Source organism: Telmatherina bonti, assembly GCF_933228915.1.
Source record: "Telmatherina bonti genome assembly, chromosome: 11".
In the NCBI taxonomy this organism is placed as follows: Eukaryota; Metazoa; Chordata; class Actinopteri; order Atheriniformes; family Telmatherinidae; genus Telmatherina; species Telmatherina bonti.
Window position 1 is genome coordinate 6,433,928 of NC_136629.1, and position 24,624 is coordinate 6,458,551.

At 47.0% G+C, this 24,624-nt stretch overlaps 1 protein-coding gene across 1 annotated transcript; it reads right to left on the reverse strand.

Moving 5' to 3' along the window:
• Positions 1-335: 335 nt before the first annotated feature.
• On the reverse strand, positions 336-22,742 carry LOC306762436 (polycomb group RING finger protein 5-A-like). Its single transcript, XM_079248895.1, has 9 exons — positions 22,587-22,742; positions 20,374-20,991; positions 19,263-19,359; positions 19,022-19,077; positions 18,419-18,478; positions 11,073-11,227; positions 10,876-10,974; positions 8,686-8,775; positions 336-708 (listed from the first exon to the last, which is right to left on the reverse strand). The coding sequence occupies exons 2-9, from the start codon at positions 20,486-20,488 to the stop codon at positions 661-663; spliced, it is 720 nt and encodes a 239-aa protein (XP_079105021.1). The 5' UTR covers positions 20,489-20,991; positions 22,587-22,742; the 3' UTR covers positions 336-660.
• Positions 22,743-24,624: the final 1,882 nt, after the last annotated feature.

Below are 24,624 nucleotides of genomic sequence, written 5' to 3' on the forward strand. Positions count from 1 at the left end.
GATCAAGATAAAAAAACATTTAATTTTGAGCAAACATACTTTAAAATGCTTCAGAGACGTATGTCCAAGAATTCAGTCCATTACTGCAGCTGTGTCCAGGCAGAGACGGATTTCCTCCAAACGCCAGGAAGACATCTCCAAGCTGAAACTTAAAGCAGCATCGGCTCAGGTTGCAGACGGCGGTGTTTGGATTTGCAGAAGGCAGCGCTTTGGCTAACAGGTTCATTAGTTTAAAAGCAGGAAGGTCAGATTTATTTTGAGGGAAAGACCCCCGACCAGCGCGTCCATCTACAGCAGATGTTTCAGTCTGAATGTGAAGAATAAAAACCAGCATACACAGTAGAAAATCAACATTTAATCTACAGTTAGAGTTAGACAGGCAAACTGAAGATATGCTCATACTTCATGTCTGAGCCGAAGGTTTGTAGGCACAGGGACATACATTTAAAAATATCATATATAGCATATATTATTCTATGGAGCATAAAAGCTTTTCAACATAACAACCAATGCACTTCATCTGCTGTACAAAAATACATCTAAATCTCTTCTCTGCATGTTCTGTGTGTGTGTGTGTGTGTGGGTGGGTGGAAATGTTAGGTGTGTGTGAACGTCCGCATGTATGTGCACGTATGCAGGTCCTCTTCTTGCAGCCGTGGTTCAGCCAAAGTCGATCCGTGGTCGGTACTCCAGAACCATAGGATACGTCTGCAGAAACAGGAAACAGTGCTGAGTTTGGCCACTTCGGGCTCACCCTGGGAGGGGCTCTGACCAGACCAGGAACAAATGGGGTGGGGGGGCTTTACATTTGTACATCTTATATACCTCAGGATTAGCAGTGGCTCTGTGGCCACTCCCACAGTATTAACAGATTATATCATTCATATCGTCATATAGAGGGCTTTTACTTTGACATGTTAATTACGTTAAATTAATTTAATAAAAATGAACACCTTTAATCATGAAACGTTTTCCTGATTATACGGATACACACAGTAGCTTTCCGCCAGCAGCTAGCAGCAGCTATCAGCAGCTAGCAGCAGCTAGTAGCAGCTAGCAGCAGCTAGCACTGACGGTTCAGACACATCAGAAAAGGCAGCTGTGGCGGCTTTTTCTTGGGATATTGGAAACTTTTGGAGGCTAACGTGAAAGTAAATAGTTCCGTTCTCTCCGTGAACAGCAGCAGCGTCTGCCATTGTAACCGTCTTCGTCGAACTTCTTTCAAATGAACAAAACTGGTTTTTATGACAAGTTTTCGAATGTCTCTTTAGTAGATTTTACTTTTTAGTAGATTTTACAGTCAGCATCGTTCCTCAGACACAAAGACAAGGAGGCCATCAACCAGAGCCAGAACCTTGGTATCTGAGCCTCAGTGGCAGAACCTCGATATCAGAACTTTCGTATCAGAACCATAGTATTTGAGCCACAATGGCAGAACCCTGGAATTAAAACCATGGTATCAGAAACCCGGTATCAGAACCGCTATATTTGAGCCTCAGTGGCAGGACCTTGGTATCAGGAACTTCTGTATCAGAACCTCAGTATTTGAGCGACAACAGCAGAACCTCGGTATTAGAACCTTGGTATCAGAAACCCGGTATCAGAACCTCGGTATCGGAGCCTCGCTGGCAGAACCTCGGTATCTGAGCCTCGCTGGCAGAACCTCGGTATCGGAGCCTCGCTGGCAGAACCTCGGTATCTCAGCATGCTTTCAGGAAGGAGGTTCCGCTTCGTGCTGGTGAAGGACGTTTAGGAAGGAAAGGTTTTAGGAACGGGATTGTTCCTTCCAGATGCTGGTCTCAGCTGTAACCAGAGCTCACATGAACCAGACCCGATGAGCAATACAGGTTAACGTTCCTTAAATTCCAACCAGAGCCCTTTGCTCTCAGACTGCTTGTGGTTCCAGAGTCTCTAAGAGTACAATGGAAGGAAGAGCCTTCGGCTATCAGGCTCCTGCCTTATGGAGCCAGACCTCCCAGTTCGACTCCCTCTCTACCTTTAACATCTAGCTGAAGACCTTCCTTTGTAATAAACTCTTTAGGTCGGGGTAGTCTAGCCAACCATTAGTCATGAAGCCATGGGGACACCATCTGATGCACTAGATACTTCCTCTTCATCCCTCTTTGCCTTTTCCACCATGTAGAAACAGGACAGTATCGACATCATTAACATATTTCTTCTCTTTCTGCAGATCTTCCTGAACAAAAGCAGTTGTACATGTTGGTCTGTCTTTCCTGTCCTCTCCATCCCAACCAGTCCAGGCAGATGGCTGTCCTCCCTGAGCCGGTTCTGCTGGAGATTTTTCCTTTCCACTGTCGCCTCGTGCAGCTCAGGAAGAGGGACTGGATCCAAGTTAAGATCTGATGTAATCTGTTGTTTTTCCTTAACTAGGCTGTTTATTATGAGTTGGAGTCTGCAAAGTGTTCATCGATGACGTTGTGAAGTGGCGCTATACAAATAAAACTGTTCAGAGATGCAATGGGGACCATATTCAGGTCAAAGGCGGCCGTTTCGGCCCTGCTGGTTGTAAAACTGATTCCAGTTTCACAACCTGATTCTGTTTAATACCAACAGGCTTCTTCACCCTTCGTTCTTATTAACCTCATTCCTGGAACAAGAACAGACACCGGGATTTTCTGTGTCCAATGAAAACTGATCAACTACATCTGAACGTGGTCTGGGTCAGAGGATGGCGAGCCCATTCCAACAGGAAGTACTGACAAGTTCCTGGTTCATCCTGCTGACATCACATTCAGCACTGAAATAATTCTGCTTTGCTTGCTGGCCTGGAGCATCAGGGTCAACCACTTCCTCATGGTCCAGCACCTTCATCTCAGGTCAATACTGGACTGGAACCAGTAACTCCTAAACCCAGTGACTTTCTAGTTGAAGCAGAAAGAAATTGGAATCATAACTGGAAGGAGGGAAATCGTTTTTACTACGAACTTCAGGAGTTTCAACATCCTCACAGGGTCTTTCCCTCCTTTAATACAAGTTATTATTCCTTTAATCATGTTTTCTTTAAAATGGATCCAAAGTCTAAAACCTGAGAACTTCCTGAACCACTTAAGGCAGACAGACCTGAGGTCCCGGGAATGATAATGATGGAATAATGCTGGGAATGATAATGGAATGATGATGGAATGATGATGGACTGATATTTGAAAGACTATCAGAATAATGATGGAACAATGCTGGGAATGATGATAGAATAATGATGGAACAATGCTGGGAATGATGATGGAATAATGATGACGGAACAATGCTGGGAATGATGATGGAATAATGATGGAACAGTGCTGGGAACGATGATGGAATAATGATGGAACAATGCTGGGAACGATGATGGAATAATGATGGAACAATGCTGGGAATGATGATAGAATAATGATGGAACAATGCTGGGAATGATGATGGAATAATGCTGGAACAATGCTGGGAACAATGATGGAATAATGATGGAACAATGCTGGGAACGATGATGGAATAATGATGGAACAATGCTGGGAACGATGATGGAATAATGATGGAACAATGCTGGGAATGATGATGGAATAATGATGGAACAATCCTGGGAACGATGATGGAATAATGATGGAACAATGCTGGGAATGATAATGATGGAATAATGATGGAACAATGCTGGGAACGATGATGGAATAATGATGGAACAATGCTGGCAACGATGATGGAATAATGATGGAACAATGCTGGGAACGATGATGGAATAATGATGGAACAATGCTGGGAATGATGATGGAATAATGATGGAACAATGCTGGGAACGATGATGGAATAATGATGGAACAATGCTGGGAATAATGCTGGAAAAATGCTGGGAATAATGCTGGAACAATGCTGGGAATGATGATGGAATAATGATGACGGAACAATGCTGGGAATGATGATGGAATAATGATGGAACAATGCTGGAAACGATGATGGAATAATGATGGAACAATGCTGGGAATGATGATGGAATAATGCTGGAACAATGCTGGGAATGATGATGGAATAATGATGACCGAACAATGCTGGGAATGATGATGGAATAATGATGGAACAATGCTGGGAATGATAATGATGGAATAATGATGGAACAATGCTGGGAATGATGATGGAATAATGATGGAACAATGCTGGGAATGATGATGGAATAATGATGGAACAATGCTGGGAACGATGATGGAATAATGCTGGAATAATGATGGAACAATGCTGGGAACGATGATGGAATAATGATGGAACAATGCTGGGAATGATGATGGAATAATGCTGGGAATGATGATGGAATAATGATGGAACAATGCTGGGAATGATGATGGAATAATAATGGAACAATGCTGGGAACGATGATGGAATAATGATGGAACAATGCTGGGAACGATGATGGAATAATGATGGAACAATGCTGGGAACGATGATGGAACAACGCTGGGAACGATGATGGAATAATGATGGAACAATGCTGGGAATGATGATGGAATAATAATGGAACAATGCTGGGAACAATGATGGAATAATGATGGAACAATGCTGGGAACAATGATGGAATAATGATGGAACAATGCTGGGAACGATGATGGAATAATGATGGAACAATGCTGGGAACGATGATTGAATAATGATGGAACAATGCTGGGAACAATGATGGAATAATGATGGAACAACGCTGGGAACGATGATGGAATAATGATGGAACAATGCTGGGAATGATGATGGAATAATAATGGAACAATGCTGGGAACGATGATGGAATAATGATGGAACAATGCTGGGAACAATGATGGAATAATGATGGAACAATGCTGGGAACGATGATGGAATAATGATGGAACAATGCTGGGAATGATGATGGAATAATAATGGAACAATGCTGGGAACGATGATGGAATAATGATGGAACAATGCTGGGAACAATGATGGAATAATGATGGAACAATGCTGGGAACGATGATGGAATAATGATGGAACAATGCTGGGAACGATGATGGAATAATGATGGAACAATGCTGGGAATGATGATGGAATAATGATGGAACAATGCTGGGAACGATGATGGAATAATAATGGAACAATGCTGGGAACGATGATGGAATAATGATGGAACAATGCTGGGAACGATGATGGAATAATGATGGAACAATGCTGGGAATAATGATGGAACAATGGTGGGAATAATGATGGAACAATGCTGGGAACGATGATGGAATAATAATGGAACAATGCTGGGAACGATGATGGAATAATGATGGAACAATGCTGGGAACGATGATGGAATAATGATGGAACAATGCTGGGAATAATGATGGAACAATGGTGGGAATAATGATGGAACAATGCTGGGAACGATGATGGAATAATGATAGAACAACGCTGGGAACGATGATGGAATAATGATGGAACAATGCTGGGAATGATGATGGAATAATAATGGAACAATGCTGGGAACGATGATGGAATAATGATGGAACAATGCTGGGAACGATGATGGAATAATGATGGAACAATGCTGGGAATAATGATGGAACAATGGTGGGAATAATGATGGAACAATGCTGGGAACGATGATGGAATAATGATAGAACAACGCTGGGAACGATGATGGAATAATGATGGAACAATGCTGGGAATGATGATGAAATAATGCTGGGAATAATGCTGTGAATGATTACGGGAATGATGGGAATGATGATGAATAGAATCTGAAAAAAAGAGATGTAAACATTCTGCTCTGTGTTGGACTCCCAGCAGGGAGTCCAGAGACGTCACCTGTGAAGTCTGGCTTATAGATACTTGGATTCCTTGGAATGACGTTTTCCCATCTGTTTCACAGCAGGATGAACGACAACGTGCAGCTGAGTCTGTGTTCAGTTTGTGACCAGGAGGATTTGTGTTGCCTCCATCTTGGCTCTGATCTGAGGTTTGGCAGCATGAAGGTGTTTCTCCCTGCAGCAGGTAAAAACTCGACCTGTTTCAGACGCAGAATCCTCTAAACGACCGTAGAACTCCGGTTTGATCCATCGGATCAGCAAACCACCTGCACTGCATCTGAAACTGCTTCAGATACTTTAACAGTTGCAGGTTTGAAGCCTCCTGTTTGGTATTTCAGCTGTTGCTGCTTAATTTTTATATATTTTGTAACCGAGTCCCACCAGAACAGATAATATCAAATAAGTACAAAAAGAATTTTATTATTTAATTATTTTTTAAAAAAAAAAAGACTTTATATAAAATGAATAAATATAATTACATATTATGTAATAAACGAGATTAGATAAAAACATTTAAGTCAGCTAATGTCTCCTGCGTCAGCATGAGAGGACTCCGCCAGCGTGTTGCACGTCCTGCAGACAAAACCAAACAACACGTTGGGAAACTGAAACCATGAGACTGTCACACTGGCGCGGATTTCCGTCTGCTGCTGCTGCAGGAGGAAGCTGATCCCAGGAAGACTTTTCCTGACAGGAAAGATCTGGATCTGTTACATCTGGAGATGATGTAACAGATGTGACACGTGAGCACAGCTGGAGCCGACCTCCTGCTCCTCGTCCTGACCCGGGTTCTGCTGCCTCCTGCAGACACAGCTGTCCACACCAGAGCAGAACCTTTCCACAGCTAATCTGCATCTGAACACGCACACATGTAGACGTACCAGGACAGGAATGTCGGGCTGCAGACGTGTCGATGAGACAACATGACACGGCATCCATGTTCATACGAGCTTTCCTCAACCAATAAACCAATAACCAGTAACCCAATAACCCAATAACCAATAAACTAATAACCAACAAACCAATAAAACAATAAACAATAAACCAATAACCCAATAATCCAATAACCAATAAATCAATAACCAATAAACAAATAACCAATAACCCAATCATCCAACAACCAATAAACAAATAACCAATAACCCAATAATCCAATAACCAATAAACTAATAACCAATAAACCAATTAAACAATAACCAGATAAGCCAATAACCAAATAAACAGATAAACCAATAACCAAAAAACCAATTAAACAATAACCAATTAAACAATAACCAATAAACAGACAAACCAATAACCAACAAACAGATAAATCAATAACCAATAAACCAATAACCAATAAACAGATAAATCAATAACCAATAAACCAATAACCAATAAACAGATAAACCAAAAACCAATAAAACAATAACCAATAAACCAATAACCAATAAACAGATAAACCAAAAACCAATAAACCAATAAAAAAAAAACGCTCCAGACCTAACCCTTTTTAGTTTATCTTTTAACTAAGTTTTAACATTCTTATATCAGGCTATATTTAGTCTTCTTTTAGTTTATTTGATTTATTTTTATATTTATTTACATATTAGTATAAATGTTATTATTTTATTATTTCTGGATGGATTTTACTTTTAGTTATCGCTCCAGTTCTCTGCTCATTGGGGTCCTCTCCACCGAGAGCTGCCCTGCTCTGACTGCCTGGGTGTTGCTGTGGGGGCTGTCCCTGATCCAGTGCTGTGGCGTGGGTCCTGTCTGCCGGACCCGGGTGGCCGCCACGGTGACTGTGTGGGTGGTCGTGGTTGGGGGTATCCCTTTGTGTAGAGGCTCCCTGAGGTTATCGTTTCCTTATCTGGTGCACATGTACCTGGCCATTCCTCTTCTTTTAACTCTTATAGGGAGTAATAGGGAGAGGGGGGTGGTGGGTGGGTGTAAGGGGACTGTGGATGTAAATGTGTGTGTGTGTGTGTGTGTTTCATCTGTTTGATGTAAAGCACTTTGCATTGTTTTTTTTAAGCACGAAAAGTGCAATAGAAATAAAGTCTGATTTGAATCGTCACGGATAAAAACAGAACATATAAGCTCCCTGTGCTGCAGACTCACATGTGAACAACATGTGCAAACATTCCAGTGTGGTTCACATGGGAAACACATGTAAACTACATGTTCATGTGTGGTCTTCACATGGTTTCCACATGCAGTTCAGATGTTTCCTGCATTTTCACATGTGATTCACATGTTAACCACGGGAATCACATGGAGCTGTGCTTTTCCTCATGTGAACTACATGTGAAAAACATGTGAAACATGTTTCAGCCACATGTGAGACACGTGATTCACATGTGAACTAGTCTGTAAAATGTTGCTTTACATGCATTTCATGTGATTTTTACATGTGAATAACACGTGATTAGCATACATGGGGTTGTTATGTTTTTCACATGGAATTCAGATATGTTACATGTGAATAACACATTTCACAAAATGTGGTTCAGATGTAAATCCTGTGCTTTACATGGTTTTTCACATGTGTAAAAGCACACATTTTTACATGCTTTTCATACATGTTACACATGTGAACCATGTATGCCTGCCATGTTTTTCACATGTCAACTACATGGTAATCACGTTTTTCTTGTGGTTCACGTGTAAATCCTGTGTTTCACATGAGAGTTTTTCACATGTGTAATATGTGTTCACATGAGAATCACATAGAAATCTCATATTTTACATGATTTTTATATATGTGAACCATATGTGCTTGACATGTTCACTTGTCAACAACATGGGAATCACATGTTTTCCACATGTGTGACTGGATTTGGGTGGAAACAACATTCCAGCAGACAAGCTTCCACCTCAGAACTTTCTGGAACTCAGTCTGGATGAGAAGGCGTGTAAATGAGCTCACGTTCTCTCCGTGCAGCCTCCACCGGGTCATGTAGATGAACTCCAGAGTGTGATCTCTGCCCATGATTTCTCCGTTGCACAGCACATCCAGCTGCAGAGGGAGCAGAAGAAATCAGGTGGAAATGATGTTAAAGTGAGAAGCGGCAGAGGAAGGCGTGTTGAAGCGAGAAGACGGGGGAAGTTTGCTGTGGTGACGAGTGGGAGGATGCAGCAGGTGTGTGAAAGCGTGTGTGACACCACTTTTCCCTCAGTCTGCAGCAAGCACACTGAATGCTAAATGATTCAAGGTTTCCTGCGGGGGGGGGGGGGGGGGTAGCCTTTCACTAAAAATAAGCTCCGCCCACCACCTGCTGAAAATAAGTCCCTCCCACTGAGATGACGCCAAATTCAGATTGTTATTCTGACGTCAGCAAGTAGAAAATCTCCTGAGCCGCTCATTTGTAGCCTGTTGTAGTCCTGCATCTATTCCAGTTTCACTCAAAGACTTTCACACCTGACGTAACACCATGATTAACGGTCAGACGCGTTAAAACCATAGACTGTATATGAAAAATGGACAGAGCCTCCGGCGGTTAAAAGCAAAGCCTATACAGAAGTGCATAAAACTGCAGTTCCGCCTTCATCCACTAGGGGATGCAAAACAGAGCAAATCCCCATAGACTCCCATGTTAAAAAGACCAACTTCACAGCAGGAATAAACATGTTTACAGCATAAATAAACATGTTTACAGCAGAAATAAACATGTTTACAGCAGGAATAAACATGTTCACAGCCTGGTTTAAAAATCCATTTTAGGTTGTTTTAGGATTGAATTTTTTTCTAACTTGCCCTTTTAATAGTAATTTAATCTCAAATTCGGCATATTTAGGGGCGTGTCCTTTTGATTGACAGGTACCCGATCTCCCGCTTCAAGTCAGAAGAACGTAGAACAACCGCGGTTTTTAGCCGGTTAACAACGTGACTTAGCTTTAGCCCGCTTACCTCCGTTAGCTGATTAGCTCCTGTTATCTCTGGGTTAGCTCGGTTAGCTCTTAGCTACAGAAAGCTCGGAGTTCGTTCGATGTCAATCATCCACCATGACGCTCACAGCCCCCCTCTCAGCTCCACCTCTTTGCCCATATTTGTATTTTCCGGGCGAGACGACACACATGACCCTACCAAGATGGTGATGGTAGGAACCGCCCACCGAGCTTCAATTCAGCTCTTCAGAAACCTACGGGTGACGTCACGGAGGCTCCGCCCATCTTTTATATACAGTCTATGGTTAAAACACAGTAAACTTGTTCCAGTCCTGCGTCTATTCCAGTTTCACTCTGACTCAGACTTTCACACCTGAAATAACACCATGACGGTCAAACAGGCATTAAAACACAGTAAACTTGTTCCAGTTCTGCTATTTCTCTTGTATTTCAACAGTAAAACAAACAGCATGAAGATAATTACAGACCAGCGTTTCACATGGAAGTAACGGTGCTCGCTCCAGCTGTTCTGGAAACATCTGTAAAATACCAGATTGAATGGTCTCACCAACCAGGTGCGTTCTGACCAGTAGCTATCTGGTGGTCCTGAATCAGACCACAGCCACGAATGAGAGTTAAACTGAAGACATCATAAAGTTGTTAAAACACCAACGACAAACTGAAAAACACAACTATTCAAACGACACGACGTGGATGACTATTTCTCATGCTGCCCACCGGTACCTCCATCTTCTGGGGGGTTAATGTTGTGTTCTTTATTTGCAGTTGTGGTTTGAACTTCTAGGCCACCGTCCAAAACACACGTCCTTTATATTTATGGTATTATCTGTTTGTCAACATAAAACTGGTTTCAGAAATATTTAGGTAGAATCAGTCTCTTCTACATTCGAACCAAACCCCGGTCCGGTTACTGAGGACCAAACAGCAGCGGTGTGAACGTGTCCTAAGTCTGACCAAAAAACAAACAAAGAGAGACAGACAAAAAACATACAAACAAACAAACAAACAGATCGACTGACAAAAAGCAAAACGACAGTCAAACAGACAAACAACCAAGAAGATAAATGCCAGTAAAACCCACCCTCCTCAGTGAGGGTAAATATATGGTTCCATAAATAATAAAATAAAACTAGATGTAAAAGTTATTTAAAAATGTAAACCAGATATATTGGAAGTGTGAGCAGCACTGATAGCTGCAGGCATTTCTCACCTCGTACGAACTCGGCAGCTTCAGTTTCAGGCTGAGAAACTTCTTGATTGTTCCCACCGTGACTCTGCTGGAGCACCGGATGAACCTCTTCATCAGGTCCTGTGCAGGAAACAGTGTCCAGTACAGGCCCGTTAGTGCGGACAGAACCGAACCACGACCACGTTCTGCATGTTGGGAAAAGTGTGTTAAACGCCCACCGTGACGGTGCTCTCCCCCGTCTGCCCCGTGTTGCGTAAGCAGTCCAGACAGATGGCGATCTGAGGGTCGCTCCGGTGGTAGTCTTCATCCCCGCCACCATCAGCCTCGTCGCCGCCACCGTCAGGAAGGCCTAGACGCTGAAACCTCAGGCTTTCTACAGCACAAACACACACCCACACAAACACACACACACAAACACACACACACACACACACACACACACACACACAAACAAACACACTCTCTCTAATCAATCCAGGAAAAAGATCACACTGATCTTTAAATTCATGTTTCATAAGCCAGATTCTAACTCACTCGCAGGAGGTTCGAACTCGCCTGAAGGAGGTTCTAACTTACTTGCAAGGAGTTCTAACTCGCCTGCAGGAGGTTCTAATACGCCTGCAGGAGATTCTAACTTGCCTGCAGGAGGTTCTAACTTACCTGCAGGGGGTTCTAACTCGCCTGCAGGAGGTTTTAACTCACCTGCAAGGGGTTCTAACTCACCTGCAGGAGGTTATAACTCACCTGCAGGAGGTTCTGACTCACCTGAAGGAGGTTCTAACAGGCCTGCAGGACGTTCTAACTCACCTGCAAGGGGTTCTAACTCGCCTGCAGGAGGTTCTGACTCTTCTGCAGGAGGTTCTAACTCTTCTGCAGGAGGTTCTAACTCACGTGCAGGAGGTTCTAACTCACCTGCAGGGGATTCTAACTTTTCTGCAGGAGGTTCTAATTCGACTGCAGGAGGATCTAACTCTTCTGCAGGAGGTTCTAACTTACCTGCAGGGGGTTCTAACTCGCCAGCAGGAGGTTCTAACTCGCCTGGAATAGGTTCTAATTCACCTGCAAGGGGTTCTAACTCGCCTGCAGGAGGTTCTGACTCTTCTGCAGGAGGTTCTAACTCTTCTGCAGGAGGTTCTAACTCACGTGCAGGAGGTTCTAACTCACCTGCAGGGGATTCTAACTTTTCTGCAGGAGGTTCTAATTCGACTGCAGGAGGATCTAACTCTTCTGCAGGAGGTTCTAACTTACCTGCAGGGGGTTCTAACTCGCCAGCAGGAGGTTCTAACTCGCCTGGAATAGGTTCTAATTCACCTGCAGGGGGTTCTGACTGACCTGCAGGAGGTTCTAACACGCCTGCAGGAGGTTCTAACTCACCTGCAGGAGGTTCTAACTCAACTTTAGGAGGTTCTGACTCACCTGCAGGATGTTCTAAATCATCTGCAGGGGGTTCTGACTCACCTGCAGGAGGTTCTAAATCACCTGCAGGAGGATCTAAATCTTCTGCAGGAGGTTCTAACTCACCTGCAGGGGGTTCTAACTCAACTGCAGGAGCTTCTCACTCGCCTGCAGGAGGTTCTAACTCACCTAAAGAAGGTTCTAACTCAACTGCAGGAGCTTTTCACTCGCCTGCAGGAGGTTCTAACTCACCTAAAGAAGGTTCTAACTCACCTGCAGATGGTTCTTACTGACCCGCAGAAGGTTGTAACTCACCTGTAGTAGGTTATAACTCAACTGCAGGAGGTTCTAACTCTTCCTCAGGAGGTTCTAATTCGCCTGCACGAGGTTCTAGCTCACATGTAGGAAGATCTAAATCTTCTGCAGGAAGTTCTAGCTAAACTGCAGGGGGTTCTAACTCGCCTGCAGGAGATTTTTAACTCACCTGCAGGGGGTTCTAACTCGCCTGCAGGAGGTTCTAACTCGCTTGGAGGAGGTTCTAATTGACCTGCAGGAGGTTGTAATTCTTCTGCGAGAGGTTCTAACTCGCCTGCAGGAGGTTCTGACTGACCTGCAGGAAGATCTAACTCTCCCACAGGAGGTTCTAACTCACCTGCAGGGGGTTCTAACTCAACTGCAGGAGCTTCTCACTCGCCTGCAGGAGGTTCTAACTCACCTGCAGGGGATTCTAACTTTTCTGCATGAGGTTCTAATTCGACTGCAGGAGGATCTAACTCTTCTGCAGGAGGTTCTAACTAAACTGCAGGGGGTTCTAACTCGCCAGCAGGAGGTTCTAACTTACCTGCAGGGGGTTCTAACTCGCCTGCAGGAGGTTCTAACTCGCCTGGAGGAGGTTCTAATTCACCTGCAGGGGGTTCTGACTGACCTGCAGGAGGTTCTAACACGCCTGCAGGAGGTTCTAACTCACCTGCAGGAGGTTCTGACTCACCTGCAGAAGGTTCTAACAGGCCTGTAGGAGGTTCTAACTCACCTGCAGGAGGTTCTAACTCAACTTTAGGAGGTTCTGACTCACCTGCAGGATGTTCTAAATCATCTGCAGGGGGTTCTGACTCACCTGCAGGAGGTTCTAAATCACCTGCAGGAGGATCTAAATCTTCTGCAGGAGGTTCTAACTCACCTGCAGGGGGTTCTAACTCAACTGCAGGAGCTTCTCACTCGCCTGCAGGAGGTTCTAACTCACCTAAAGAAGGTTCTAACTCAACTGCAGGAGCTTCTCACTCGCCTGCAGGAGGTTCTAACTCACCTAAAGAAGGTTCTAACTCACCTGCAGATGGTTCTTACTGACCCGCAGAAGGTTGTAACTCACCTGTAGTAGGTTATAACTCACCTGCAGGAGGTTCTAACTCTTCCTCAGGAGGTTCTAATTCACCTGCACGAGGTTCTAACTCACATGTAGGAAGATCTAAATCTTCTGCAGGAGGTTCTAACTCACCTGCAGGGGGTTCTAACTCAACTGCAGGAGCTTCTCACTCGCCTGCAGGAGGTTCTAACTCACCTAAAGAAGGTTCTAACTCACCTGCAGATGGTTCTTACTGACCCGCAGAAGGTTGTAACTCACCTGTAGTAGGTTATAACTCACATGCAGAAGGTTCTAACTCTTCCTCAGGAGGTTCTAATTCGCCTGCACGAGGTTCTAACTCACATGTAGGAAGATCTAAATCTTCTGCAGGAAGTTCTAGCTAAACTGCAGGGGGTTCTAACTCGCCTGCAGGAGATTTTTAACTCACCTGCAGGGGGTTCTAACTCGCCTGCAGGAGGTTCTAACTCGCTTGGAGGAGGTTCTAATTGACCTGCAGGAGGTTGTAATTCTTCTGCGAGAGGTTCTAACTCGCCTGCAGGAGGTTCTGACTGACCTGCAGGAAGATCTAACTCTCCCACAGGAGGTTCTAACTCACCTGCAGGGGGTTCTAACTCACCTGCAGAAGGTTCTGACTGACCTGCAGGAGGCTCTAACTCACCTGCAGAAGGTTCTGATTGACCTGCAGAAGGTTTTAATTCTTCTGCAGAAGGTTCTAACTTACCTTCAGGAGGTTCTAACTTACCTGCAGGAGGTTTTAACTTACCTGCAGGAGGTTCTAACTCACATGTAGGAGAATCTAACTCACCTGCAAGAGGTTCTGACTCACCTGCATGGGGTTCTAACTCGCCTGCAGGAGGTTCTAACCCGCCTGCAGGAGGTTCTAACTCACATGGTTGGGGTTCTAACTCACCTGCAGGAGGTTCTAACTTGCCTGCAGGAGGTTCTGACTGACCTGCAGGAGGTTCTAACTTGCCTGCAGGAGGGTCTGACTGACCTGCAGGGGGTTCTGACTGACCTGCAAGAGGTTCTAACTCGCCTGCGGGAGGTTCTGACTCTTCTCCAGGCGGTTGTAACTCGCCTGCAGGAGGTTATACCTCGCCTGCAGGAGGTTCTAACTCACCTGCAGAAGGTTCTAACTCACCTGCAGAAGGTTCTGACTGACCTGCAGGAGGCTCTAACTCACCTGCAGAAGGTTCTGATTGACCTGCAGAAGGTTTAATTCTTCTGCAGGAGATTCTAACTTACCTGCAGGGGTTCTATCTCACCTGCAGGAGGTTCTAACTTACCTGCAGGAGGTTCTACCTTGCCTGCAGGGGGTTCTAACTCGCTTGCAGGAGGTTCTAACTCACCTGCAGTGGGTTCTAACTCGACTGCAAGAGGTTCTAACTCACCTGCAAGAGGTTCTAACTCACCTGCAAGGGGTTCTAACTCGCCTGCAGGAGGTTCTAACTCACCTGCAGGGGGTTCTAACTCGCCTGCAGGGGGTTCTAACTCGCCTGCAGGAGGTTCTGACTCACCTGCAGGAGGTTCTATCTCACCGGCAGGAGGTTCTAACTCTTCTGCAAGAGGTTCTAACTCACCTGCAGGGAGTTCTAACTCGCCTGCAGGAGGTTCTAACTTGCATGCAGGAGGTTCTGACTGACCTGCAAGAGGTTCTAACTTGCCTGCAGGAGGGTCTGACTGACCTGCAGGGGGTTCTGACTGACCTGCAAGAGGTTCTAACTCGCCTGCAGGAGGTTCTAACTCACCTGCAGAAGGTTCTAACTCACATGCAGAAGGTTCTAACTCACATGCAGAAGGTTCTGACTGACCTGCAGGAGGCTCTAACTCACCTGCAGAAGGTTCTGATTGACCTGCAGAAGGTTTAATTCTTCTGCAGGAGATTCTAACTTACCTGCAGGAGGTTCTATCTCACCTGCAGGAGGTTCTAACTTACCTGCAGGAGGTTCTACCTTGCCTGCAGGGGGTTCTAACTCGCTTGCAGGAGGTTCTAACTCACCTGCAGTGGGTTCTAACTCGCCTGCAAGAGGTTCTAACTCGCCTACAGGAGGTTCTAACTCACCAGCAGGGGGTTCTAACTCGCCTGCAGGAGGTTCTAACTCACCTGCAGGAGGTTCTGACTGATCTGCAGGAGGTTCTATCTCACTGGCAGGAGGTTCTAACTCACCTGCAGGGAGTTCTAACTCGCATGCAGGGGGTTCTAACTCACCTGCAAGGGGTTCTAACTTGCCTGCAGGAGGTTATAACTCACCTGCAGGGGGTTGTAACTCACCTGAAGGAGGTTCTAACGCCATGCAGGGGGTTCTAACTCGCCTGCAGGAGGTTCTGACTGACCTGCAGGAGGCTCTAACTCATCTGCAGAAGGTTCTCATTGCCCTGCAGAAGGTTTTAATTCTTCTGCAGGAGGTTCTAACTTACCTGCAGGAGGTTTTAACTTACCTGCAGGAGGTTCTAGCTCACATGTAGGAGAATCTAACTCACCTGCAAGAGGTTCTGACTCACCTGCATGGGGTTCTAACTCGCCTGCAGGAGGTTCTAACCCGCCTGCAGGAGGTTCTAACGCACATGGTTGGGGTTCTAACTCGCCTGCAGGAGGTTCTAACTTGCCTGCAGGAGGTTCTGACTGACCTGCAGGAGGTTCTAACCCGCCTGCAGGAGGTTCTAACGCACATGGTTGGGGTTCTAACTCGCCTGCAGGAGGTTCTAACTTGCCTGCAGGAGGGTCTGACTGACCTGCAGGGGGTTCTGACTGACCTGCAGGAGGTTATACCTCGCCTGCAGGAGGTTCTAACTCACCTGCAGAAGGTTCTAACTCACCTGCAGAAGGTTCTGACTGACCTGCAGGAGGCTCTAACTCACCTGCAGAAGGTTCTGATTGACCTGCAGAAGGTTTAATTCTTCTGCAGGAGATTCTAACTTACCTGCAGGGGTTCTATCTCACCTGCAGGAGGTTCTAACTTACCTGCAGGAGGTTCTACCTTGCCTGCAGGGGGTTCTAACTCGCTTGCAGGAGGTTCTAACTCACCTGCAGTGGGTTCTAACTCGCCTGCAAGAGGTTCTAACTCACCTGCAAGAGGTTCTAACTCTTCTGCAAGAGGTTCTAACTCGCCTGCAGGAGGTTCTAACTTACATGCAGGAGGTTCTGACTGACCTGCAAGAGGTTCTAACTTGCCTGCAGGAGGGTCTGACTGACCTGCAGTGGGTTCTAACTTGCCCGCAGGAGGTTCTAACTCACCTGCAGGAGGATCTAACTCTTCTGCAGGAGGTTCTAACTAAACTGCAGGGGGTTCTAACTCGCCTGCAGGGGGTTCTAACTCACCTAAAGAAGGTTCTAACTCACCTGCAGATGGTTCTTACTGACCCGCAGAAGGTTGTAACTCACCTGTAGTAGGTTATAACTCACATGCAGAAGGTTCGAACTCTTCCTCAGGAGGTTCTAATTCGCCTGCACGAGGTTCTAACTCACATGTAGGAAGATCTAAATCTTCTGCAGGAAGTTCTAGCTAAACTGCAGGGGGTTCTAACTCGCCTGCAGGAGATTTTTAACTCACCTGCAGGGGGTTCTAACTCGCCTGCAGGAGGTTCTAACTCGCTTGGAGGAGGTTCTAATTGACCTGCAGGAGGTTGTAATTCTTCTGCGAGAGGTTCTAACTCGCCTGCAGGAGGTTCTGACTGACCTGCAGGAAGATCTAACTCTCCCACAGGAGGTTCTAACTCACCTGCAGGGGGTTCTAACTCACCTGCAGGGGGTTCTAACTCACCTGCAGAAGGTTCTGACTGACCTGCAGGAGGCTCTAACTCACCTGCAGGAGGTTCTGACTGACCTGCAGGAAGATCTAACTCTCCCACAGGAGGTTCTAACTCACCTGCAGGGGGTTCTAACTCACCTGCAGGGGGTTCTAACTCACCTGCAGGGGGTTCTAACTCACCTGCAGAAGGTTCTGATTGACCTGCAGGAGGCTCTAACTCACCTGCAGAAGGTTCTGATTGACCTGCAGAAGGTTTAATTCTTCTGCAGGAGATTCTAACTTACCTGCAGGGGTTCTATCTCACCTGCAGGAGGTTCTAACTTACCTGCAGGAGGTTCTACCTTGCCTGCAGGGGGTTCTAACTCGCTTGCAGGAGGTTCTAACTCACCTGCAAGAGGTTCTAACTCTTCTGCAAGAGGTTCTAACTCGCCTGCAGGAGGTTCTAACTTACATGCAGGAGGTTCTGACTGACCTGCAAGAGGTTCTAACTTGCCTGCAGGAGGGTCTGACTGACCTGCAGTGGGTTCTAACTTGCCCGCAGGAGGTTCTAACTCACCTGCAAGGGGTTCTAACTCACCTGCAGGGGGTTCTAACTCGCCTGCAGGAGGTTCTAACTCACCTGCACGGGGTTCTGACTCGCCTGCAGGAGGTTCTAACCCGCCTGCAGGAGGTTCTAACTCACCTCCAGAAGGTTCTGACTGACCTGCAGTGGGTTCTAACTTGCCCGCAAGGGGTTCTAACTCACCTGCAAGGGGTTCTAACTCGCCTGCAGGAGGTTCTAACTCGCCTGCAGGAGGTTCTAATTCGCCTGCAGGAGGTTCTGACTGACCTGCAGGAGCTTCTAACTCGCCTGCAGGAGGTTCTAACTCACCTGCAGGAGTTTCTGACTGAGCTGCAAGAGGATCTAACTCACCTACAAGAGGTTCTAACTCACCTGCAGGAGGATCTATCTCGCCTGCAGGAGGATCTAACTCACCTGCAGGAGGATCTAACTCGCCTGCAGGAGGTTCTAACTCACCTGCAGGTGATTCTAACTCACCTGCAGGAGGTTATAACTCACCTTGGCCATTTTCTTTGGGCTGGTTCTTCCTCCAGAAATCCAGTTCTTGCTTTTCTTCTCCTGGTTGACGGGAAAAGCAGATGGAAGGAAAATATGAAGCCGGAGTGAGAAGAATTCATCATTTGACTCTTGATGTTGGTATTAAAGCTCGTCTGAACAAACTGCTTTTCGCTCCTGCACTGTCTTCAGTCTAATGTCTGAATCCGCCTACTTCCAGTTTCTCTTACAGTAAATTAAAACAATGGATGACGGAGACTAAAACATGTGAAAGACATGAAAGTGATCTCCTGCAGGACTGGCTCCGCGTCCTCCAGCGCTGTCGGGACTGTTCCTGGAGGAGTCGGGGTCTCTGTGGGTCTCTGTGTGTTTTGGGCTGCATGTGATGAGATGTCAGTTCACAGTGATCTCCAGTCCTGCTACCAGAGCAACATTAGAGGTGATGTCAGCGGGCCTGAACTTCCTGGAACGGACTGAGAAGTAGCTGATAAAACTTCTCCTAGGTTAATAATTCACTGTGGAGCGCCATGAGGAAGTCAAGCTTCGCTTAACTAAACGATGCAGGTGGAGAGACGCTGGTTTTACAGACCAACTGTGGAAACTCACTTTCTCTGAGTCCAGGCACCAGCTTGAAAATGATCTCCTCCAGGGTGTTGTCCAACCTGGGGGGTGGGAGCCAAGGAAGGGGCGAGAGGAGGAGGAGGAGGTGAAAATAGAAGGTGAACAGATGGTGAAAAATTATGACTACTGGAAATGTTTAAGCTTTTTAAACTTGAAAAAAGACAAACCACTAAAAGAAGCTTTTTCAGGATAAAGAAGAGAACGAAGAGATGGAAGGTGGTCTTACCGCAGCATCTCCAGCGGGTTGGTCTCGTGGACCTGGATGCCACATTTGGGACAATCGTTACTCTCCTCAAAGTGCTGCACGATGCAGCTCTTACAGACTGCAAGACATTCAGACATGACCAAGTCACGGCGAGTCACAGCGTGTGGATGACATCACATCACAGGATGAGCAGCCAAGCGGAACAAAGTCAGCCTCTGATTCAGCTTCATAAAGTTCCCCCCTCAAACTGCTGCAGGTTTACTGGTGCAGCGGTGAAAACGGTCCCCCCTCAAACTGCTGCAGGTTTACTGGAGTAGTGGTGAAAACAGTCCCCCCTAAAACAGCTGCAGGTTTACTGGTGTAGTGGTGAAAACGGTCCCCCCTCAAACAGCTGCAGGTTTACTGGTGCAGCGGTGAAAACGGTCCCCCCTCAAACTGCTGCAGGTTTACTGGTGCAGCGGTGAAAACGGTCCCCCCTCAAACTGCTGCAGGTTTACTGGTGTAGTGGTGAAAACGGTCCCCCCTCAAACTGCTGCAGGTTTACTGGTGCAGCGGTGAAAACGGTCCCCCCTCAAACTGCTGCAGGTTTACTGGTGTAGTGGTGAAAACGGTCCCCCCTCAAACTGCTGCAGGTTTACTGGTGTAGTGGTGAAAACGGTCCCCCCTAAAACTGCTGCAGGTTTACTGGTGTAGTGGTGAAAACGGTCCCCCCTCAAACAGCTGCAGGTTTACTGGTGTAGTGGTGAAAACGGTCCCCCCTCAAACTGCTGCAGGTTTACTGGTGTAGTGGTGAAAACGGTCCCCCCTCAAACAGCTGCAGGTTTACTGGTGTAGCGATGAAAACGGTCCCCCCTCAAACAGCTGCAGGTTTACTGGTGTAGTGGTGAAAACGGTCCCCCCTCAAACAGCTGCAGGTTTACTGGTGTAGTGGTGAAAACGGTCCCCCCTCAGACAGCTGCAGGTTTACTGGTGCAGCGCTGAAACAGTCCCCCCCCCCCCCAGACCGCTGCAGGTTTACTGGTGCAGCGGTTGGTTCCAGGCAGTTTTGAGGTGTGATCGGTCTGTTCCACTTAGCTGTTCACATGAACATCGTGGCGTGGCGTGGCGTGTGCGTGTGCGTGTGCTTACGTACAGGTGTGCAGGCACTCTGTCACTGTGGTCGGTTTGATCAGGTAACCTCGACACAGGTAGCAGGTGATGAAGTGGTTGAAATCTCTCACCAGATGTTTTCGCCCTGCTGCTGCCATCTCGTTTAAAGTTTGCAGACAGATGCAGGGAAGTAAAATGTCCTTGGAGCTCCAGAAGAGTCAGTCCACGGCAACGAGTGTTGCTAACGGGACGGCGCTCCAGCTGGAGGTTAGTTTTTCTGTGGAAGTGTTGGGAAAATCACTGATGAGTCCAGGAAGAGCACGGGAGCGATACGAGGAGCTACTGTGTGAAGTCCTGCTCCATTCTTAGAACTGTTCCGTCAGTCCTTCAGGAAAGTCTCCCGTCCAGATCCGTCTCCATCTTCGCTGGACCACATCAGTCCCACTGAGCTGAAGGATAAACCGGACTTATCCAATCCACCGTTAAAGTCGCTTCCTAAGTTGTCAGAGTAAAACCACTTCCTGTTTCAGCCAAAGTACCGTTTTAATCCATGAATGGTGGAAGGTGGGACGCACCGAGGCCGGGATCTGTTCACCATGATGCGCCGGCTCCTGGCTTCTGCTGGTGGGACACGCGTGATCTGTTAATCCACTGAGGTCACCTACGGACAAGAACATCCAATCAACAGAACTCTGATCAGTCCAGACGATCAATACACACTTATTATTTATACCAGCAGCCAATAGGGAGACAGAACCATCCTGATGTAGGAACGGGGATTACAGGACCGGTTCCACGGTTTACAGTCAGGAGACATTTCAGGGATAAACACACATTAAACTGGAACGAAGCTGGTCTGGACCACACTGAGACCTGGTCCCCCTCCAGCCTGTCTGGTCCTGAAGTCAGGACGAGGTCTGGATGAGGACTGGACCACACTGAGACCTGGTCCCCTCCAGCCTGTCTGGGTCCTGAAGTCAGGATTAGGACTAGACAACACTGATCTGGTTTTATTCCATCATAATCCCACCGTTTCTACGGTGATCAGCGTGACGATGAACTTACGGTTCTAAACCAGATCATCAGGAACTCGTCCTGGTGAGGACGACCCGCTACGGGAATTGGTCCCAATGAGAACGACCCGCTACAGGAAGTGGTCCCGATGGGGACGACCCGCTACGGGAAATGGTCCTGATGAGAACGACCCGCTACGGGAAGTGGTCCCGATGAGGACGACCCGCTACGGGAAGTGGTCCCGATGAGGACGACCCGCTACGGGAAGTGGTCCCGATGAGGAGGACACACGTTTTTCTTTATCCTGCAAGAACATCGTTCCAACACACATACTAAGTCAGGTGATCAAACACCATTAGTTATCTATGATTTACATGAGTACTAACTACTGCTAACTAGTACTAGTGCTGGGGTTAACTAGTACTTTAGTACTTTCAGCATCTTGATGCTGAACTCTGGAGGGAAACAAGCAGGAAGTCCTACTTTGTCTTCAGGGTTGCTCTTTATTCTGACGTGCAGCTCCCATCATGAAGTGCCGCGCGCGGTGTGTGTGTGTGTGTGTGTGTGTGTGTGTGTGTGTGTCAGGTGTGCAGCCGGATCTGGGCAGCTCGCGCGGCTCTACACACAGCGGGAACACTGTGAGCTTCACTCCGCCGCCTTTTGCTAGAAAAATCCAAAGTGCGCAGCTCAGAATTCCGCCTCGCGGTCCGCCAATGTGACACGCGCGCGCACACATGCGCGCTCCTGTTATTTCTTCACGCGGAGCGGATCTGCTTATCTCATCGTGAAGGCGCGTCACGCTCTACGTCATCTGCGTCAAAACAACATCACCGGACACGCTTTTCATTCCTTTTTTTTCGGTTTACGGTGACACACGCACTGTGTGTAACTCGCCTTCAGTTCCCTCACGCGAACGTACGCGCACGCGGACGCTCCTCACTACATGGTTCCTTGCGTAGCTTTCCCCGCGCGCGCACAGCGGCTGTCGACAGTAAAAGTTGCGGAGCTTCGGCTCGCGGCCTTTCATGTCTACGCGAAGGCGCAACGTGCGTTTGCGCGAACACGTTGTAATCCCGCGTGCGCGCGTGCACAGCGACGCACTTTGCGTTTGGAGGTAGAGGGGGGCCGGTGAGGGAGGGGTAGAGCCGGAGAGGAGGTCCAGCCAGCAGCGTCAAAGTTTGGCTGAAATGCTCGTGGCGTCGCGGATGAATCCGGCATCAGAAATAAAAACACATTCCTCACCTCCAGTTCACGCTTTCCCTCGCGCACACGGCCGCGGCGGGAATGTCCACCATGACATTGGTCCGGTCCTTCCCCGTTCAGGCTGGTCCGTACGCTGGCTGGGTAGAGAACACGGAACTGGTCGCTCGGATCTGCCCCAGTCCGCCCAGCAGTCAGTCAGCCAGGCAGCAGAGAGCCGCGGTGGGCGGGGAGCCACCAGGCGGCGGGCGGGGAGCCACCAGGCGGCGGGCAGGGCTCACAAACTGAAAGCGGTTGTGTAACACGATGACTATTGGTCCACCGCGCGCACACACACAATTACACACAAACACGCGCGCGGCAATGCAAACAGTTTGTGTTGAGATGAACCGAAACGCATCAGCTTGTTTAGAAAAACAACCACTGTCCTGATCCAGAGTCCTGGTTCAGTGTTCTGCTCTACAGTCCCGATCCAGAGTCCTGGTCCACAGTCCCGATCCAGAGTCCTGGTTCAGTGTTCTGCTCTACAGTCCCGATCCAGAGTCCTGGTCCACTGTCCCGATCCAGAGTCCTGGTCCACTGTCCCGATCCAGAGTCCTGGTCCACTGTCCCGATCCAGAGTTCTGGTCCACTGTCCCGATCCAGAGTTCTGGTCCACTGTCTCAATCCAGAGTCCTGGTTCACTGTCCCGATTGAGTTCTGGTCCACATTACTGATCCAGAATTCTGGTCCACAGCACTGATCCAGAGTTCTCTTCCACAGTACTGATCCAGAGTCCTGGTCCACTGTCCTGATCAAGAGGACAGTTCCTGTATGGTATGGTATGGTATGATATGGTATGGTACGGTCCAGGTCCAAATACAGTTCCTGTACTGTATGGTATAGTCAGGTTTGGTCAGGTACAGTACAGTCAGGTATGACTCGATATGGTCAGATTTGGGAACATATGGTTTGGTATGGTCAGGTTCAGTCAGATATGGTTTGGTATTGTCAGGTTCAGTCAGATACGGTACAATATAGTCAGGTACGGTTTGGTATAGTTAGGTTTTATCAAGTAACGTTTGGTATGGTCAGGTTCGGTTAGCTATGGTTTGCTATGGTAAGGTTAAGTCAGGTACAGTTTGGCATGGTCAGGCTCAGTCAGAAACAGTTTGGTATGGTCAGGTTCAGTCAGATATGGGTTGGTATGGTTAGGCTCAGTTAAGTATGATACTGTGTCATAAGGTGTGGTCAGATATGGTTTGGTATGGTCAGGTTCGGTCAGATACGGTACATTATAGTCAGGTACGGTTTGGTAAGGTTAGGTTTTGTCAGGTAACGTTTGGTATGATCAGGTTCGATTAGATACGGTAGAGTTAGGTTTGGTCAGATATGGGTTGGTAAAGTTAGGTTCAGCTAAGTATTGTACTGTATCATTAGGTGTGGTCAGATATGGTTTGGTATGGTCAGGTTCGCTCAGATACAGTTTGGTATGGTCAGTTTTCGGTCAGATACAGTTTGGTATGGCCAGGTTCAGTCATATACGGTCTTGTATGGTTAGAATCAGTCATGTACAATACTGTATCATTAGGTGTGGTCAGATACGGCTTGGTATGGTCAGGTTTGGAATGGTCAAGTTCGGTCAGATACGGTACGTTATAGTCAGGTACGGTTTGGTATGGTTAGGTTTTGTCAGGTAACGTTTTGTAGAGTCAGGTTGGGTCAGATATGGTTGCTACTGTAAGGTTAAGTCACAAACAGTTTGTTATGGTCAGGTTCAGTCAGGTACGATTTGGTATGGTCATGTTCTGTCAGGTATGGTACAGTATTGTCTGGTTTGGTCAGATAGGGTTTGGTATGAATAGGTTTGTCAAGTACAGTTTGGTATGGTCAGGTTCAGTCAGATACAGTTTGGTATGGTCAGGTTCAGTCAGATACAGTTTGGTATGGTCAGGTTCAGTCAGATACAGTTTGGTATGGTCAGGTTCAGTCAGATACAGTTTGTATGGTCAGGTTCAGTCAGATACAGTTTGGTATGGTCAGGTTCAGTCAGATAGTTTGGTATGGTCAGGTTCAGTCAGATACAGTTTGGTATGGTCAG

Excerpts from the sequence above, each read along its gene's own strand:
- LOC306762436 (XM_079248895.1), bottom strand. The coding sequence starts at position 20,488 with ATGGCAGCAGCAGGGCGAAAACATCTGGTGAGAGATTTCAACCACTTC. Across the intron at positions 19,078-19,262 it reads AACCCGCTGGAGATGCTGCG|GTTGGACAACACCCTGGAGG; the intron begins GTAAGACCACCT and ends CCCACCCCCCAG. Across the intron at positions 8,776-10,875 it reads AGCTGCCGAGTTCGTACGAG|CTGGATGTGCTGTGCAACGG; the intron begins GTGAGAAATGCC and ends CTCCCTCTGCAG.